Raw genomic sequence first — 19,028 nt, 5'->3', positions numbered from 1 at the left:
AAAGGGCAGGCAACCCACTGTTTCTAGATTCTGTACAAGGCACATGTTTAAGATTCATAACTTCTACATCTGACAGATTAAATGTAATTTTGAGATGTAGTTAATTCCTCTGGCTTTCAACATCTCTCCAGGTTTTGTCGAAGCACATCATTGTAGCTCTAAAGGGCTAGAAACCTGGTTTCGTTTTGTAATAAAGGATTCTTCACAAATGACATCCCAAGGATTTCCTATGCCAGATCTCCAGGACACACAGCTATCCCATTTCAGCCACCTTGTACCTTATAACAACATAACTGGGAAGAGAGGGACACCGCCAGAATGGTGTTGGGGTTAAGAGCAGCAGCCTCTAATATGGAGAACTGGGTTTCATTCCCCACTCTACGACATGTACCCAGCTAGGTGACCTTGGGCTAATCACAGTTCTCTGTGATGTTCTCACAACACAGTTCTCTTAAGGCCTACCTCACAGGGTGCCTTTTGTGAGGAGAGGAAGCAAAAGGGGTTTCTAAGCCACTCTGTGATGCCTTTGGGCAGTGAAAAGAAGGGTATAAAAAACCCAGCTCTTATTCTTCCCTTAACAAAATATTAGTGAGAAAAATCATGAGGTCTGCAGAATGCCCTAAAGAGAACACTCAGGTTCTTTGCTGAGAGACGTAGGCCCAAGTACAGAGGCCAGATGAGCCCATGGGACCTTTGGTGGAATATTTGGTGGAATACTGATGAGTTAGTTCTTGATGCTGCGCAAACAGGGGGCTTTTGGCACACAGAAGCCGATTCCTGGACCCATGCAGTTGGATAGCTCAAGGAGAATGAGCCAGACTATACTCCAATGCCTTTTGCTCTTAGAATCAACCCCAGCATGAGTCTGGAGAATCAGGCAGTTTCTTGACTGATTTCCTTTGCACTTAGAGTATTTTTATTCCCAGATAACAAAACCTGAAAGAGAAAGCTGGCCAAACGACACCAGGGAATTGGAAAAAATGTTTAATTATGAGAGACAACGCTAGAGAAATAGTCGTCCGTACACACAGCGCAGAGGAAAGGAAAATACAACAAAACAGGCCCATCTTTCTGAGCGCAAAACTCCTCTTAGCAAAAAAAAAAAAAAAATTCGGAAACATCGTGGAGAAAGGGGAGGAATAGGGAGAAAAGACAACATTTCTACTACAGAGTAACCATCACTGGGGAACCGTGGGGGTGAAGGATTTGGTGGCAGGGATAGAAAAGGGATTGGGACAATTGGGAGGGGGAAAAATGGGTGGTTTTGGCCGTAAAACAGGCTACGCTGCTAAAGGAGCCCCCCCCCTGGCCAGCGAGCTGCCCCCCCTGCTTCCTCAGAAACCCCCCCAACCCACCCCCAGCCTGGCTCAGGGCTCAACTACCAGAAGTCTCGGCGATGGTAGGAGTCGGGGTCGCAGTACTTGGTCACCACAACCCGGTTTGCAAACTTGCGGCCCGTCAGGCCTTGCATGGCCTTCTGACAGTCGAAGACGGATGTGAATTCCACAAAGATCTGCAGGGATATTGGGGGGGGGGGGGGGGAGAGAAAAGATGAACAGTAAAACATTTTCCCTATAATACTGAAAGCATCACACTCAAATGGAGCAAGAGCCAACACTCCCACCCCGGTCCCGATAGCCAACATGTCCAACCATATGCTTGTGGTGCTTAGGAAAGGGAACTGGGGATCCGTGCCTTCGTGAATCATTTCGTGGGCACAGCTGGTTGGCAGGCTCAACCGATACGCTCTGACAAACTGAGGGCAGGAAATATTTGCGGGAGGCTGAGCCGTTCTTAAAACGACTGGCTCCAGTCGGAAAATTTAATCGTTTCCTTCTCGCCGTTGATCAAATCCTAGCCCTTCCCCAAGAGCCCTGACGATCATGTCCGTTCCACGGATTTAATTCCCTGTCGGGAATCCCAGGAAGGAACGGTGCAAGCGCTTCATTCACCACCACCCCGAAAGCTTTTCCTGGACCACTGCAGTCGTAATTATCTACCTCAGGCATGCTCCACTTTTCTGCCCAAGGCAGCGGCTTACAACACTCCGTACAACTCTGAAGCAGGTGAGGCCCAAGGTCCAGGGGCAGGGGGTGGATTCAATCCTGGGATCCTCAGATCCTAGTCCGGCACTGTAGCCACAGTACCATGGAGCCATTTGAACACCTGGGCCTTGGGCGTTACCCCAGCCCCTCTTTTACAGGAGCATCTCAGAAGCGAGAGCCACTGGCCAACAGCCACATCACTTTCCCTGCTCCGTGAGGCACACGGAACCACGTTGGTGCCAAACGTACATTTTGGGAGCGACAGCATTCCTCGGGCAGCCCCGCATCCTCCGATGAGCTCTATGCGCACCCTTATTCCGAGCAACCGGCCAAGTACCTTTCCACAGCCGGGCACCTCGACGCCGTCTACGGGCCGGGGGATCTCGATGGACTTCACCACGCCGTACTTGCTGCACTCGTCGCGCACGTCCTCGACAATCTCCTCGTACTCCTCATCATCGAGCAGCTCCTCGGGCAGCACCATGTTCATGAGGCACAGGACCTCGGTGGGATGGCCGCCCATCTGAACCTGGGAGCTCATCAGGCCTGGGACCTGCAGGGTCACTGGGGTCTGGTTTATTGTGCTCTGGGGGTGGAGAAGGAGGCAGGGATAGGAAGGCGCAGCTAATAAAAGCACCTGCATCGTTAGCTCAACTCCCCCTTTCCCAGAATACTCCGGAAGCGTTTCGGGTAGCGCCTCCTGCGTTCCCAGAAGCCTCAGCTGAAATGTTTTGCATTGGGCCTCCAGGTCACCCTAGTCAACAGCAAGGGGGCACTGCGTGTTTCTAATGACCGGCAGATGGGAGCTACACTTCCCAGTTCTAGAACACTGGATTACAAGACAAGATATTCGTTGCACAAGGTTCCTTGGGTGTTCGTGATAAAACACTGGAGGGGAAAGTATTTCATGCTATTTCTGGCAAAAGCGTTGCCTTAATCCACCGGGGCCATGTGCGACTTGTCTACTTCTGCCTGACGCTGGAATGAAAGCGGGAAAGGACACTGCGAGGTCAAAAACGCTTGACGCAAATGTTCCTGGGTGGCGTTTGAGAGATTTAGAACGGTTCGCAGCATTAGGACTTGCCCCTAAAAGAAAGAGGCAGACGGCTTTCTTCTAACAGGCTGCAACGAGGCATTGTTAAAAGCGTGAGGGATCTCCCCACAGTGTCCTACTTCTGGCTAACCAATCCGCAGGCAATAAAGGTGGCAAATATCTGCAGGGGTATGCAAGGTCTTTGGGCCCCGCCCCCCTCACTGGCCCGTTCCTAGCAGCCAACTCCCTTGCTCACCAGAGTAGCATTCTTGGCTCCAACGCTGGCTCTCTGCACCAGCAGCTTCTTGTCGCCCAACTGCATGCCGTTCAAGCCGGCGATGGCCTGCGAGGGCAGAAAAAAGTGAATCCAGACACTTCAAAACTGGAGCCTCCAAGACTGCCAATCACAGCCCCTCCACCCTCGCTTCAAAACCATCCACACATTCGTACGCAGAAAAAGGTGGCTTCTCCTCCTGCCCTCCCACCCCACCCCAACCCTCGACTCCTACCTGAACCGCACTGCCATGGAATTAACAGCATATTTGGCTTTAGTTACCTACCGGGGCCAAAAATGGGCATGGTAGCCAGAGGATTAATATATATTTTTAAAATACATCATATTGGAAGGAATTAAGGCGAGTCGATAAGGACTGTCTGCATGAAGGAGAAGAGCGCAGAGGTGAAGTTTCAGCTTCAGCTAACTGTCCTTAGCCTAGACAGGAAGTCCAAAGGAGAGAGATGAGACCCTAATTTCCCAGAGTGTGCCCTGGAGCCATATCCACACCAACAACCAAGTGCAACTACCATCCCTTCCTTGTTCCAGAGCAATATTTACTTTCCTTCCAGTACCTTCTAGGGTGGCAGACAGGCTTCTCATTCCAAAGAGTTGTTTTCTTCCACCAGGAGGAAGGCCGAGCACCAAAGAACTTCCACCTCCCTGCAAGAACCGCTCCGAGTCTTGTGGGCGGCACATAGCTCTGCCGTGTGGCAGAAGTGAATTCCACATGCATTAAGGCTCCCAGACTCCCACCCACTTTGAGAATGGCCTGGCAGATTTCTCCCAGGGGTGGACAGGAATTTAAACAGCAAATCAAGCCATAGCTGAATCAACAATTACTCAGGGCTGCAGGAATTCAAAACTGTCTAGCCAGACATCTGAACTTCTGTTTTGAAGGATGCACAAACCGCTGGCCACAACTTTTGAGCGAGTTAACGGAGGAGAAAGTGAGAGGTTGCCTGGCAGCGACTGGAAGGGCACAGCTTTCAGTACGAAGACAGAATCAGCTGCCCACGATGGTAGCTGAAATCAGTGTGGTGATTCTCTCAATGTGGGGCTGCCCATCAAGAGGTCACAAAACTGCAGCTGCGAACTCAAGTGTTGCTGTTGTGTCTCCTCAAATCAAATTCTACCTGTTTTCAAACTACACTGGCTACTGGCCTGTGCTAGCTTTTATCCTTAACAGCTTGAAACCTGGACGTCTCAGAAAGCAGCTTTTCCCATATGAACCACTCCTAAATTTGACATCAGCCAGTTCTTCTTCTGGAATGGCAGGCTGCTGACTCCCACTCTCACAGCATGCCAGGAGCTTGACTCTCATCTGCGTTTTGAGAAGCAGCTCTTTGTACTGACTGGCATTTCTGCTGCAACTGGTTGTTCAACATAGCTTTTATTCATCCTGCTTTCTTGTTTAAGGCATTTGTTTTGCGGAACACTTCCAAAGACAACTGAAAATACAGAAGTGTTACAGAACTATAGCATGGAGACAAGTGACTTGTATTCACAGCCACTTGCGCATGGATGTGTAACATACAAAACACTGGGGTTCAAACACCATCTCAGCCATTTGGCCTCCAGCACATTGCTGTTCGAACAAGTTGTGTGTTTAATATAGGATTGCCGTAAAGTGCTTTGCAAAGCCAAAGGCTCCCTGGCTCCAAATGGAAAGTCTCCACTGCTCCTAGGGGATCGAAGGCTCCAGGGCTGTTTCTCCTCACGCTCTGTGGGGTGAGAGAGTTCTAAGCTGCCCTTTAATATCCTGGAGAAGTTTGTCTCCCTAAAGTGTCTTTGTGTGGGTGCCGTCTTCGTTTGGGCGCCTCCAATTCTGCACCCCCTTTTTCAAAACTGAGGCAGCGTCTTACTGGTGCAGCAAGTGTGCATTTACTGAGCGTGTCTGCGTGCGTGTGTGCATACTCCTAGGAGACATTCCGGAAACTGACTGAAAGACAGTGTGGCAAAGGTTAGGCCTGCCATCCTTGCTCTCTCAATACCAAGAGCACTGGCATCTGCAGAGTGCAGAAGAAGCCTTTTGGAAACAGCCCTTAAAGCAACGGTGCTCACTCCATGGCTGATGGAGAACCATGTATGCAATACCTTGGGCATCACTACTGCCACACGTGCAAGGATATACCGTCCAACTGAGCATACAGGGCTGTTGAGGCTTGTGTAGGTGCAGCGAGGTGAAAGGTCTCCCCTCCGTCTCCTTGCTTCCTCCTCAGCAACAACAGTTCAGGCAAGGGAGGGAGAGCAAGCCGGCCATGGGGAAAGGGGAATAAAGCCACTCCCACACCTGCTGTGGCCAGCTTGCTTTTACAAGGCAGACGCTACATTGGCGCTACTCTCTCTCTCTCTCTCTCTCTCTCTCTCTGTTCCCCAGCAGCTGCTGGTTGCTGAGATTAGAGATCAGAAGTGGCAGAGAAGAGGGTTTTTTTAGAGGGGGAGCAGCTGCAAAGGACTGGCCCTTCCATTCTTGGCACAAGGCCCACAGCTCAGGGGGGCTCGCAGATCATTCGTCCTCTAGTCCTTTTAGCAGTAGCTGGTTTCAAGGTGCGAACCACCACACCACGCTGTCTCTCTACCCATTTGGTAGTCCCTGTGCTCCCCCCCCCCGCCAACTTTGCAGCCAGAGACATAGTAACTATATTTTCCTCTGAATTATGCACTGTCTGAGGAAGTGTGCCTGCACTCAAAAGCTCACGCCTTGAATAAACCTTTGTTGGTCTTAAAGGTACTATCGGACTCTGATTTTGTTGTGCTACTTCAGACCAACACAGTGACCCACTCGAATCCCTCTGATTTCTGGTTACGGTTCAGAAAAATGTTCCCCCAAGTTTCCTTACAGTAAACTAAACTGCATTCTGTCACAGCCTCACAGGCTGGCAAGCAGCCCTTTCTCCTCCCAGTACCCACTCAAACATCCGAAAACGACCAACCCCCACTCCCCAATTCAGTCTTCCTTCCAGAGAGGCCCAGTCAGACTCTGGATGTCTAAACCAAGCGTTTTAGCTCTGGCTAAAACAGATACCTTTCTCCTTAATGCAGAGAGACCAGGGAAGGGCGGAGCAGGAGGGAGAGGGGGAAGGCTGTGAAACAAAAATGGACTTCCCAAGCGGCATATGGGAAGAAAGACTGCACAGACATGAAGCAGATGTGTGCGTGAGGGTATATTTAAAATAAAAAAAGAGAGACACACGTACCCATACACACCAACAGAGGCACACAGTCGTTTTAAAAACATGCAGTAACCCTTATCGGCTCAACCCAGAAAGTAGAGCTTGAGCTCAGCATGCAAATTTACCACCGACACTCTTTGAACCCTATGGGGTTTTGTGGGGTGTTTCTTCTCTACCACAGATCCCCCCTCTCCAACAGGGGCAAAGGGACACGAGCGCTCTTCCTTTGGTTTACTGTTATTAAGTATTATTGTTGTTATCGTTACAGCATATCTGGCCAGACTTGCGTTTTGCAACTCCCACTGGAGTCGGCAAGCAAAGCACATCTAAAGATTAAGGCCCTGTTTCCACCTCCTCCCGCTGTAACACAAAGCACAGCGGGAGAAAGGAAACACCGTCGTTAAGCCATGTGGGATGGAAAAGTCACTTCGGGGTGGGGGGTGGGGGGGACATGGGCAAGATGCGCTACGGACCCGGCTCTTTCCTGGCTGGTGAGGGGAGGGCTTCTTACCGGCTCTCGGTCGGGCACGGCGGCCGGGGTCTTCGCAAAAAGGCCGAAGCCTTCTCCGACTAACATTCGGGGAGAGTTGTTGGTTTTTTTGGGGGGAACAAAAAGCAGAAGTGATCAGAACACTAACTCGATGGTGTCTGCCGCTAAGCCAGCAGCTGTGCTGTAAAGGAGAGAAAAGCTGGCGCCCCCTAGAGGGGAGGAGGAGAGAAAAAAAAACGCCCCACCTGCTCAAAGGACAAAGAACCCCCCTCGTCCCACGGGGCAGGTCGGCGAGCCGCTGCGGAGCAAAAAGGTAAGAAGGATGAAAGAGGGAGGCTGGCCCTACCTGGTCTGTGACGTTGATGTCCACGTATTCACAGAAGGCGTAACCTTTTGACAGGCCTGTGGCGCTGTCCTTCACGAGGTTGAAAGCCTTCAGGGGCCCAAAAGAAGTGAGCAACTCCTTGACCTGGCAGCCAGAGGAGAAAACTGCAGTCAGTTGTGAGCAGATGAGCAGAAGGGTTTGTGACCGTGCTTGTCTCTTGTGGCCCTTGCTTGCATGCCCAGGGAAATGCCAATTGCCACGTTGGGATCAGAAGGCGAATTTCTTCCAGGCCAGACTGGCCAGGGGGTCTGGGTTTTTCTTTGGGGGGCATGGAATAGGGGTCATGGTGGGTTGGCAGGTAGTTGTGAATTCCCTGCGTTCTGCAGGGGGTTGGGACTAGGTGACCCCAGAGATCTCTTCCCACTCTATGATTCTACGATCCAGTCATTTTCCACTCTGCCCCCACAGATTGACCAAAATAAGTATTTGTGGAGGAGGTACAGACACAGAGAGAACTTGCTCGATTTGCACAGCGAGCCAAGTGCATCCTGAAGTCTGGCAAAGGAAAAAAGAACAAGACTCTGAAGACACAGGAATAAATACTAGGTCACACCGATTTCATGTGCACCTCCTTCCCCAGCCCAGTACGGAAGAGGCTTAAGCCCTGTGTGTGGTAGTTACGGGAGAAAGCTATGCAGTCTCATAGAATGCAGATCAAAAGGGTGACTTCTGTAGGTGAACGAAGTTCCACGAGCACCTGTCTGACATTTCCTGGCCTTTGTAGGAAGTGGCTGTGGGTGGAAGTACTTTGGAAGTCGTTAAACTGCTTTTCCTACTCCCAGGCTTACCTGATCATCATTAAGATAGTTTGGCAGACCCCCAATGAACAGCTTGTGAGCAGAGTCTGGAACCACTGTGGAAACAACACCTGAAAAAGGGAAAGGGGTGTGTCTCAGTCTTGAGTGTTTAGCATCAACCATATCAAACTGCCTACATCTTTTGAGTATCACACAGCCAGCTCCTCTCTTTTTAGCAGAATCCCAATGCACACACCTGGCACATAGACAGAAGGATTTTCAGACATGCCAGGGAGTGGCTGGTAATCATGGGGGCGCCTGATCTTCAGTGACTGTCCCTGAAAAATGATCCCGTCAAAGGCCATAGCCTGGGTTGTTTCATCCACCGAACGAAACTGCAGGAAGAACAAAAACGAGAGGAACGTGAGAAGCGCTAGGAAGAGGGAGGTCACGTACCAAGCGGCAAGCGGGTGCTTCTTCAGGCCTCTAAGTTAGGAACTTGAGACCTTTGGTCATTGCCTTAACATTAACAAGAAGTGATGGAAGCAGCAGAGATGCCAAGGAATTAACCAGATCACGTGGCTTTACATTCTCCCTTCCCATCCCCAGCTGGAAACTGACCCCCCCAAAAAGCCATTTAGTATTCTAATCTAAAATTCCACAACAGAAATGATGAGAACTGGCCACATAAGTAGTGCCTTGTTGCCAGAAGTCCCTGCTGCATCTGGGTTTCTCGCACGTCAATGTCAAGAACAACTGAACTATTGTTTCTTTAACAGCTTCCCGGCACTTGCATGAAGGCAGCTATTATGAAATTTGCTTTCCACCAACCTAAACTCCTGCACAGTGTGAACTGTGTACTCTCGACCTGCGCTATGTCTGTGACTCAGGACTTTATGACCCCATCACCCAAGAACCTTCCATACCTTAAGAGCCAGTTTGGTGTAGTCGTTAGGAGTGCGGACTTCTAATCTGGCATGCCGGGTTCGATTCTGCGCTCCCCCACATGCAACCAGCTGGGTGACCTTGGGCTTGCCACGGCACTGATAAAACTGTTCTGACCGGGCAGTGATATCAGCGCTCTCTCAGCCTCACCCACCTCACAGGGTGTCTGTTGTGGGGAGAGGAATGGGAAGGCGACTGTAAGCCGCTTTGAGCCTCCTTCGGGTAGGGAAAAGCGGCATATAAGAACCAACTCTTCTTCTTCTTCTTCTTCTTAATATTAATCCCTTATGAAAAGTGATCTGACCCAACACAGTGACCAAAAGAGGCATCTGCCAGGTGGAAGCCTATTTTCAATTCACAGCTTCTACAGGCAGACGACTGACAATTGCTTTCCTTTCCTCTCCCCACAACAGACACCCTGTGAAGTGTGAGGCTGAGAGAGCCCTGAGATTACTGCTCGGTCAGGACAGCACTATCGGCACTGTGAGTAGTCCAATGTCATACAGCTGCCTGCATGTGGAGGCGCGGGGAATGAAACCCAGCTGGCCAGACTAGAAACTGCCTCTCTTAACCACTACACCAAGCTGAGAGGAGACCATTGTTTGAATAGGTCATCTCAATGAACAGGATTGAGAGGTGAGCCTATGTTTGGGTGTTCAGGGGCAGGTAATTCAGTGTGTCCCAGTCAAGACACATCTACTACCTCTCTATGCTGGAAACCTGATTTATACGATAACAAAAACTAACCAAACCAAAACAAATAACACCTTTGACTCGGTAGTTTTTGTTTTGCTTTTCCCTTGCAAACAAAGTGACTAGCAAGATGCTCCTTGAAGAATTAGGATTACAAAACAGCCACCAAACACCACAGTTGGGTTGCTCTACTCTGCATATATCACAGCCTCCAACTGACCTCCAAAAATGCAAAGTTCTTGTCTTGGTTGATCTGCACTGCCAAGACTGGGTTGCCAGGAGCCTGGGTAAGACCCCCGAGACGCATCTGAGCGTTGAAGAAATCCATCATAGCTTCCTGTTGGAGAATAAGACATGAAAGAAGACACATCAGTGGCAAAGGATGAGATTCTGGGAGGTTTTCTGGGGGGGAGGGGTCATCATCTGGGCATGGAATTGGGGTCGCTGTGGGTGGTCAGGTATTTGTGAATTTCCTGCACTCTGCAGGGGGTTGACTAGATGACCCTGAAGGTCCCTTCCGACTCTATGACTCTATGACTCCGTGAAAGGCTTTTAGGACCCCAATGGGATTATAAACAAAACTGCCAACTTGCCTGCTGTAACCGCAATCCCCTTCGTAGCCCCACACACTATTCACTTTAAAGAGAAATGGAAACAACTATTTGGATTTTTTGTTTTTTGATAGACAGATCGAAATAGCCACCAGGCGTACTGAACCTCCTGCTCACTACGAGAGTAAAAGGCAGTTATTTCTCGTTCCCACTGCCTTGTTCTCTTTGCCCTGCCGGCAGGGAATTATAAGCCCATAGATATCGGGAGAGCCACAGTTTGGTCACCCCTATTCTATGCCTTCACCCTCCCAACTGCTTCAGTGAAGCCTCCACGTAGATCCACTGCTCATAATCGCCCAGATCAAAAAAGAGAAAGGGATTAATGCGTTGGTGAGATCAGAGACGTGGACAAGGAAGCCGTCGGTACCTCAGTAATTCCAAAAGGGATATTTCCCACATAGAGACGCCGGGCTTGCCGTGTCATCTGGCTGCCCACCACAGGCACAGGAGTAGGGGTCACTGCCAGCCCATCAGGGGTCATGGTTGGCAAGAGAGCTGTAGCTGGAATCTGCCCCGCAGCTGGGGAGGAAACAAACAGCACCAAAAATTACAATCCCGAGATCACGAGGTTAAAAATACTGCAGATTAAAACACTGCACTTCTGACAAACATCACTCCAAAAATACACAGCATTTAATAAAACTGCGACAAATTGATGAGAGGGGAGATTTAATCCTTTTTCAAGGTTCACAAGTTGTCCAGTAAACTAACTGCATTTCAAATGGAATGACCAGTCCAAGGACTGAGTGTGGAACTGGGGGGCTCTCCGTGCACTATGGAGTCACCATCTTAGAGGCAGATAATTCCAATTTTCCTTATTAGTGTTCATGATTGCTTTATACCTTGCATGGCTTTATACTGCATGGGTGTGATGTGTTCAAAGCCTGGAGGCGGGACATCCCAGTACTTGCGGACCTTCTTCTTCTTCTCATGCCGTGGAGAACGGCTGTGGAGGGAAAGAGGGTGACCAATTGAAGACCAGGGTGAAAGAGGCTATCTTTGGTTAGTTTCAGCTTGAGACATCATCACAAGGTGCTGATCCCTGTTAATTTGTAACTCTAAAAATGATTCCCAGCATGGCGTCTACAGGAGTTCTTGGCTGCTATGTGATGTGTGTACTGGCAAGGATGGAAATGCCCAGAATCAGATATGATTGCCATTTCCTCACCCCATGGAGTTTTCTTCCGCCTCAAAGTGCTCCCCACCCCTTCTTGGTCAGCACAAGGGACAATTTGCAATACTCACCTCAAAGGACCTGAGAGGCTAAGAGGCGATCTGAAAAGGAAAAAACAAAACAAAATGAGTTTGCTTCCTTCCCTCCTGGGCAAAATAGGTCTAGGCGTCCTATAAGGAAAGTTCCACTTGTGGCCTTGCAGCCTCATCAATCCGGAGAGAGCAGAGAGACAACTGAGAGACTGGGATGGTGGAGAAGCTGCACTGGAGAGCACCACTGTCAATGTTATAATTGTGTCCAAAGGGAAAGAAAATACAGTATTTACTCAAATGCAAGGGGATGTGAGAACTTCCCATGTTAAAAAATATAAAGGAGCTGTCTGACCAGAAAGGCAGCTCTTCACAAAAGACAATCCACTAGGAAACACAAAGCCCTTGCCATAGTCAGATATCAGTAGTGACCACTGAGTTTTTAAAAAAATGCTTGAGCAAACTCTGATCATTATGAAAACAAAGGAAACTTATATATTAGACTTAAACAAAACAAGGGAAGGTGACAGTGCGAGGGCTTTGAAGCTCAATCTGACGAGGAAAATAGAAAGTCAGGAGTTGAGAGAACAGATAGAGGGTGACATTTTATTTATTTCAATTCTTTGTGCACTTTCCTTATTCCCCCACCTACCCATACAATGAACAGCGGAGAGCCCCATGCTTTAAAGGTGTTCAGGTTCTTGCTCAGCACAGGCAATGGGCTAGAGCCCCCCACCCCCAAAGCTGCAGAGAAAAAAGCATGCGCCCCATCCCACAGCCAGTACCTGCGTCTCCGGCGATCCCGTGAGACACTCCGCTGGTCCCTGTTGCGCCGGTCACGGCTACGGCTGCGGCGTTTCCTGTCGCGACTCCGCGAGCGACTGTGGCTGCGTTTCCGGTGACGGTTCTCTTTGTCGCGTTCTGAAGGGGACAGCATGAGGTATAGTGAGCTACTGGCTGCACTTGGGACTTCCTCTGAGCACGTCTGAGCACCTTCCCCGACAGCCATTCTGGGTCTGCACCCACCACTCCGTGTCACCATTCAAAGGTACCCATAAGCTCAAAAAGGGAAATGCATTCAACACTGTAGCCCTTGGTCATGTGGGTTAGACTCAACCCTTTCTGTCTGCGATCAAACCCTTTACAACCACAAAGCAGTAAGCCTTCACCTGCTGTAGGAAGGGTTTCATCCACCTCAGAAACTGAAATCCTCAAGGGAAGGTTGGAAATGTGAAGGAAAGCCCGCACATACCATGAGGATACTTGACAGCTTGTATGCATAAAACTGCTCTGGGAAGTTCAATCTCCCTGTTCCCCAATCCCACTGTACCATATACCCTTCATCACCGAGGTGGTAACGTAAATATCCCAGATGTAATTGGAGAAAGATCTGAAAGTGCAAATTTGCTCTTACAGCATAAGGAAAGAGAAAGCTCAACTTTTCAAAACAGATGTTACCTTGAGTCTACAAGTCAGAATGAAGCATTTTAATTGGCAATAACAATTCTCATCCTCAAGCTATTTAACATGGCCTGACCTATGGGAACTGAGACACACATGATTTGATTCCCTCCAACTCCCAATAAAAGACAGATGGATGAGACTACCTCCTGCCCAGCTTGGCAGGGCTCAACATCTACTTGGGGCCCAAGAGCTCACAGCTTTAAATGCATCCAGGATTGTTCACACTAGTTGGTGGAAAGGGCCATGGGGTTTAAATTCTGCACAAGTCAATCATCTTTGCTTGCTACTGTTTAAACAGTAATTAAAAATTACAGACACATTTTTAAATTTCCTTTTATCCTGCCCTTTCTCCAAGGAGCTTAAGGCATGATGTATAGTTTTTCCCTCCCTCGTTGCATCTTCCCAGGGAGGCAGGTTAGACAGAGTCAGTGGCCAACAGTCACCCAATGAGTTTCATGGTTAGAAGAAATTTGAACCTTATCTTATGACCACTGTACAAAACTGACTCTTACCAAGCATTTACTTAGATTAGAACACAAAAAGTAGAGAGAATCTCTGCTTAGCTTCAGTGGTCAATTACACTGCATGTCCAATTCCTTATGGACACAGTCCTGAGTCCTACCCAAATAATTCTAAAAATGAATCAATTGTGCCAATTGATAAATTTGGTAGTACTTGACATACCTAAATTAAACTGTGTATGTGAAATCTTACTTTACTTGGCAGTAGCAGATCAATAGCCTGCAAAGAAAGGTTGTTCCTGACCGTCTATTGAGGCTCTTGGATTTGTTGGTAGGAGTTTATTCACCATGAAAGGGAACTTTAGGACTCTGGCATAAGCTGCTAAGGAATTGTGGGAGGAGAGTTATTCATCTCTTTAAGGCAAATCAATTAGTTCTTGGCATTAGGGCCTGTGCAACTGAAACACAGCAGATTCAGCTAGGAAAAGTTACATGCCTAGTCATCTTTGCTCTGAAAATATGAACTCTTAATACTCCGTTCTAGACAAGGTATGATAGTTAGCTACTCCCAGAAATAAGAACTGCTATCGGACTGCCGATTTTGAACAAAGTAGGTCAGAGTTAAGACACCAGCAGCAAGCAATAAAATTCAGAAGACCAGATTCCAACATAAGGAAGAACTGTTCTGAATAGCAGAGAGGACCCATGCAGCTGGGCGGGAAGGGAACAATAAGCAGCAATGTTGTAGGACAACCAGCATAAAGCCATATTTGTACTGACATCTGTTGCCGTACCATGAAATTAGGGATGTATGTGCAAAGACTCTCTGGAAAGAGGCAGGCACAGGTTTCTGGCTTCTAAAAATTCACACAAACAGGAGAACAAAATGTGGCATCTATATAGAACTCTGAATCTTCAAGGGGAATTCAACTCTCCTCAGTTCTGCAGGCTATTTAATTCTTCAAACTGCAAGTTGGGATAGGAATCAACTCCTGCCATCAGCAATCATGATGCAGTGAACAACCCTGGAATAAGCCGCTACAGACCTGCCATCTATGGTCGCCTTTTTCTCTACCGCATTTAGTACTTTCAAATGTATTCTAAACCCAAGGGAATATACCAACACCGCGATAAGAATCTGTCAATGCCGTAAATCATCATCCACTATGCTTCACTGTCCATTAAGCTTTCTCAAATCAGTGAGGGGGAAAAAGAATTTGTGAATTTATGTTTACCTTCTGAGGAACCCAATCCAGTATGCATTCACACGAATGAATACCTCACATTATGTATAAGGATCTGTGGACTGGGATAATAATCTCATGCAGAAAAATAGGATCTCCCTGCACAAGAAAGCATCTTAGGAATGACCTCTGACACACACACACACACATTTCACTGATGGATCAGTAGGTGCCTTCACCCCCACAGCTGAGTGTGGATCAACAATGGGTCAGGGTCAAAGGCCATTCAATCTACCAGGTCTCGGCAGGGAAAGAAGGCTTGGCCTGTCTCAGCAGCCTGACAAATGCAGGAAATTAAAGCTCCTGGCTCCAATGCACTTGAGTACTATTTGAGTACTACTGCACTGGTTTGATATATACCCTTACTATATCTGCATATATTTATAATATGCTGAACAGGAGGGTCAATACATTTAAGCTGCTAAGCACTACGCGCAGCCCCTTCACAAAAAAGTCTCAAGAGAACTGTTCTTAAAAATATCCAACCAAAAAGAAAAAGTCAGCCTGTGTTGAAGAGCATGTGGACATGATGGAAGTAAATCACACCTCTTTCAAATCACCCCCAATGGAAACATACTGCTCTGTTTTTAAGCAGCCACTTGTCCAGTTGTCTGTGGCAATTAAGGATTACCATCAGCCAGAGATGCTTTATAGAAGCCGTTTTTAGTTCTCATTTGTACAAGCAGCAAAAGAGGTGAGACATTTTGTATACACAAAAGCCGCATTTGATCATGCGAATGCTTGGCCATGGTGAAGCAGAAAGCCGAGGAGGAACGCTGGAGTTTGCCATCTCCGGTATATATGAATTACACATGGCTCAATGCGGTGTGAAAAAATTTAAATGAAGAGTGGTCAGAAGTACACCAGCACCACCAAGAGAGATAAATTACAGATCTTCTTGAGTAATAATTCACTGGCAGTCTTCAAGCAAAGGTTGGATACACACTTTTCTTGGATGCTTTTGGATGCTCAGGGCTGATCCTGCGTTGAGCAGGGGGTTGGACTAGATGGCCTGTATGGCCCCTTCCAACTCTATGATTCTATGATTCTATAATAACTAACTATAGGCCCCTTAACATAAACCCATGTCATGGACGCTCATGCGCTCAGGTAAGGGGGCGGAAAACAATGTAATCTCAAATTTCTGCAAGAGCAACTTGTGGGAAGAAACCTAATATTTTGTTCTGAAGGACAGACATATAAGAGTTTGGAGGATTCTCATGATGAGTTTGAGGAGATTTACCCAGCCTTTTGCAACTTTTTTCTACCATTAAGAAACCCCTGAAATATTCTTCAGACTTCAAGAAACCCCAGAAGTGGTTTGATAGTGCAGAATATGGTTGGAAAGCATAGCTTTGCACATGCCCATCTGGGACCCCTCCCGTCCCTACCCCATCATTGGCCATTTGGGGGGGGGGAATGGGTTGGCATAACCAAATACAGTCATATCACCCAATAAATGTTTAACAATTTTTAAAGAATATATCAAAAATCAATTAACTTTTACTCATTCAGGAAACCTTTCCAGGACCATCAAGGACCCCCGGGTTTTCACAAAACCCTGGATCAACCCAACAGCCTAAGGGAGTACAATGTCAGTTTTAACTTTGAGCAAGGAGTGAAAGGAAGTCACCCAGGGCTCCATCCTACCCACCAAATTGGAATTCCCTGAGGCCCATTCTTATGGCTGCCACACCCCTCTCACCTCTGGGTAGCTGAGAGGCCTGGCCAGAGGATACCTTTGATACATATGACAGAGAGATACCAGAGATAAGTGGCTACTTTCAGCAGAAAGTAATATGCCAGGTTTGGGGGAAGGCAAATTCAAGATTTGTGCTACAGAGGCCAAAACAGATGGTGAGGGTGACTACTCACAAGCCAGCAATGGCAGGCCACCTCTGAAAGTCTCTTGCCTTAGTGTAGTGGTTAGGAGCAGCAGCCTCTGATCTGGAGAACTGGGGGTTGCTTCCCAATCCTCCACATGAAGGCTACTGAGTGACTCTGAGCTAGTCCCAGTTCTCCTAGAGCTTTTCTCAGCCTCATGTGATGTCTGTTGTGGGGAGAGGAAGGGAAGGCGGCAGTAAGCCCCTTTGAGACACATGAGTGCTGGGTGACCTTGCGCCAGTCCCAGTTCTCTCTCAACCTCACCTAACTCACAGGCTGTCTGTTGTGGGGAGGGGAAGGCGATTGTAAGTCGCTATGAGGTACATGAGGCTGGGTGACACTGAGCCAGTCCCGGTTTTCTCAGCCTCACAGGGTATCTCTTTTGTGGAGAGAGGAAAGAAAGAAAAGTGATTGCCAGCAGCTTGGAGACCCATGAGGCCTGCTGGGTGACCTTGGCCTAGTCGCAGTCCTGTTGGAAGCTGTTCTCACACAGCAGTTCAGAGCTCTCACAGCCTCCACTCGTTAGGTGCATGTTGGGATGGGGGGGGGGGGAAGAGGAAGGGAAGGCCATTGTAAGCCCCTCTAGGACTCCTTAGGGTGGTAAAAAACGGTATAACCCCTCCCCCCAAAAAACCCAGCTCTTTTTCTTCACTTTTCTTGAAGATCCCGTGCCTGATCGCCCTGGGGGTTGGACAAACATCAGAATAGACAAAAAGGGGCGCGGGGGGGGGGGAAAGAAAAAGGCCTCCAAACCAAATTGGGGGAGGGGAGAAAACAGGAGGAACCCCCCCCCACCCGCTTCTCCACTTTCCCCAAAAAGGAACCGCCATTTCGACGCCTCCTCGCGAGGAGGCTGAAGGGAAAGACCCCGCTCGGGGGGAGGGGGCTTCGAAGGACCCCCCCCCTCATCAGGGCGGCTGCGCGGGCCACGGAACCCCCCCCCAACAGACTCCCGCCAATTTAGCCCGCCCGGGCGGCGGAGAAGGGCGGGGAGAGGCCGGAGGGCGAGTCGCCACCCCACGCGGCCGCCGCGTCTGGGCGCCTTTCGGGCCTGGCGCTGCTTCCCTCCCTCTCGGGCTCACCCTGCTTGTTCTCGTTGAGCTGCCGCTCGAACTCGTCGAAGTCGGACATGGTAGCGGGAGGAGGTCGGCCCCGGCCCGGCCTCACGGCTGCTGCTCTGCTGCGGTCGGCCCGCTTCTCGCCTCACGCTAGGCCGCGGCGGCGCCTTCCCCCGAGCTCGGCAGCTTCCGGAGGCGCTCGGCTCTCTCCGGAAGAGGCTCGCGAACGCGCACGAGGACAATGCTGGCGGGGAGCGGGAGGGGGAGTCGTCCCAGAAACCCCCGCGAAAGGAGGCCACGCCTTTCCGGGACAGACGCGGTGTTTTGTTTGTTTTCCCTCCTCTAGCCGGAAAGACTCGGAACTGCCCCCAGACGTCACTTCCTGTGCTCAGTTCCGCGCCCCCGAGTGGCTTCGGAACTCTTCGGCTGTCTCCGGCGGTGGATTGTGAATCGAATTGCATATTCACGTGTTCCAAGGGGAAGTTGTTTTAAACACGTGAAAGATGCGATGTGGAGCAATAAACGCATTTTTGTGTCTGCTTCCCCCCCTCTGATCAGCAATCCTCGGTTTTGCTTAGTTTGTTTATCCATTTTTTATGCCGCCTTTCCCCTGGGGGCGCAGGAAGGCTCACATCATACAAATAAAGAAATATAACAGCATAACATAATAATACATAATGATACATAAAATCCTGAGTGAGTTCATTAAAAGTTAAAATCTAGTGATTTCAGAAGGGCCACAAAGTGCTTCTTTACTACAGCCTTGTCAGTTCTGGAATGGGAATTGTCTGGAGACCGTGGGGATGGATCTAGGGGTGGCCGAGATTGGTGCAGGGAGGGAACTCAGAGGAAGGTAAAGCTATAGAATCCACCGTACAAAGCAGCTGTTTGCTCTGGGGGGGAAATGATGAAAGATGCAGAATTTTTTTTTACAAAACTCTATAATAAAGTTCAAAAGTTAAATATTTCTCCCTGTTCTTTGTGGTTATGAAGAATAGCAAAAAAATTTACCAAAAGAAGTTCTGGATTATACACTTGTGTATAACAATAAAGGCCTGGCAGAACATTTTCGTTGATATGCTTCGTTTCCAAAGAACCTGAAATAATTTCTCTCCAGACCAGTTATGAGTTTCCCTGGAGGAAATGGCTGGTTTGTGGAACTGTGTCATTATTTCCTACCAGAGACTCTCCCCAGGTGCCACAATTTTGTACAGTAGACTTGGCAACCTGAGTTTAACTTTTACATGGTGTATAAAACACATGACCCATCTCCCATTCACTTCAAAGGTAAATTTTAAACAGAAAATATTCTTCAGGGTGTACAG

General features: G+C 48.7%; 1 protein-coding gene across 1 annotated transcript; it reads right to left on the bottom strand.

The window, feature by feature from the left end:
- Window positions 1-968: 968 nt before the first annotated feature.
- U2AF2 (U2 small nuclear RNA auxiliary factor 2) lies at window positions 969-17,989 on the bottom strand. Its single transcript, XM_077312915.1, has 12 exons — window positions 17,728-17,989; window positions 12,378-12,513; window positions 11,635-11,664; window positions 11,232-11,335; window positions 10,757-10,908; window positions 9,999-10,115; window positions 8,397-8,535; window positions 8,192-8,271; window positions 7,365-7,487; window positions 3,335-3,421; window positions 2,383-2,631; window positions 969-1,513 (listed from the first exon to the last, which is right to left on the bottom strand). Exons 1-12 carry the CDS (start codon window positions 17,774-17,776, stop codon window positions 1,379-1,381), a joined length of 1,401 nt encoding a protein of 466 aa, XP_077169030.1. The 5' UTR covers window positions 17,777-17,989; the 3' UTR covers window positions 969-1,378.
- Window positions 17,990-19,028: the final 1,039 nt, after the last annotated feature.

Source organism: Paroedura picta, chromosome 16 (assembly GCF_049243985.1).
Source record: "Paroedura picta isolate Pp20150507F chromosome 16, Ppicta_v3.0, whole genome shotgun sequence".
Classification (NCBI taxonomy): domain Eukaryota; kingdom Metazoa; phylum Chordata; class Lepidosauria; order Squamata; family Gekkonidae; genus Paroedura; species Paroedura picta.
This window is presented reverse-complemented; position numbering and strand designations above follow the sequence as displayed.

Excerpts from the sequence above, each read along its gene's own strand:
- U2AF2 (XM_077312915.1), bottom strand. The coding sequence starts at position 17,776 with ATGTCCGACTTCGACGAGTTCGAGCGGCAGCTCAACGAGAACAAGCAG. Across the intron at positions 10,116-10,756 it reads TCCCTTTTGGAATTACTGAG|GAAGCTATGATGGATTTCTT; the intron begins GTACCGACGGCT and ends ATTCTCCAACAG. Across the intron at positions 1,514-2,382 it reads AGGTGCCCGGCTGTGGAAAG|ATCTTTGTGGAATTCACATC; the intron begins GTACTTGGCCGG and ends ATATCCCTGCAG.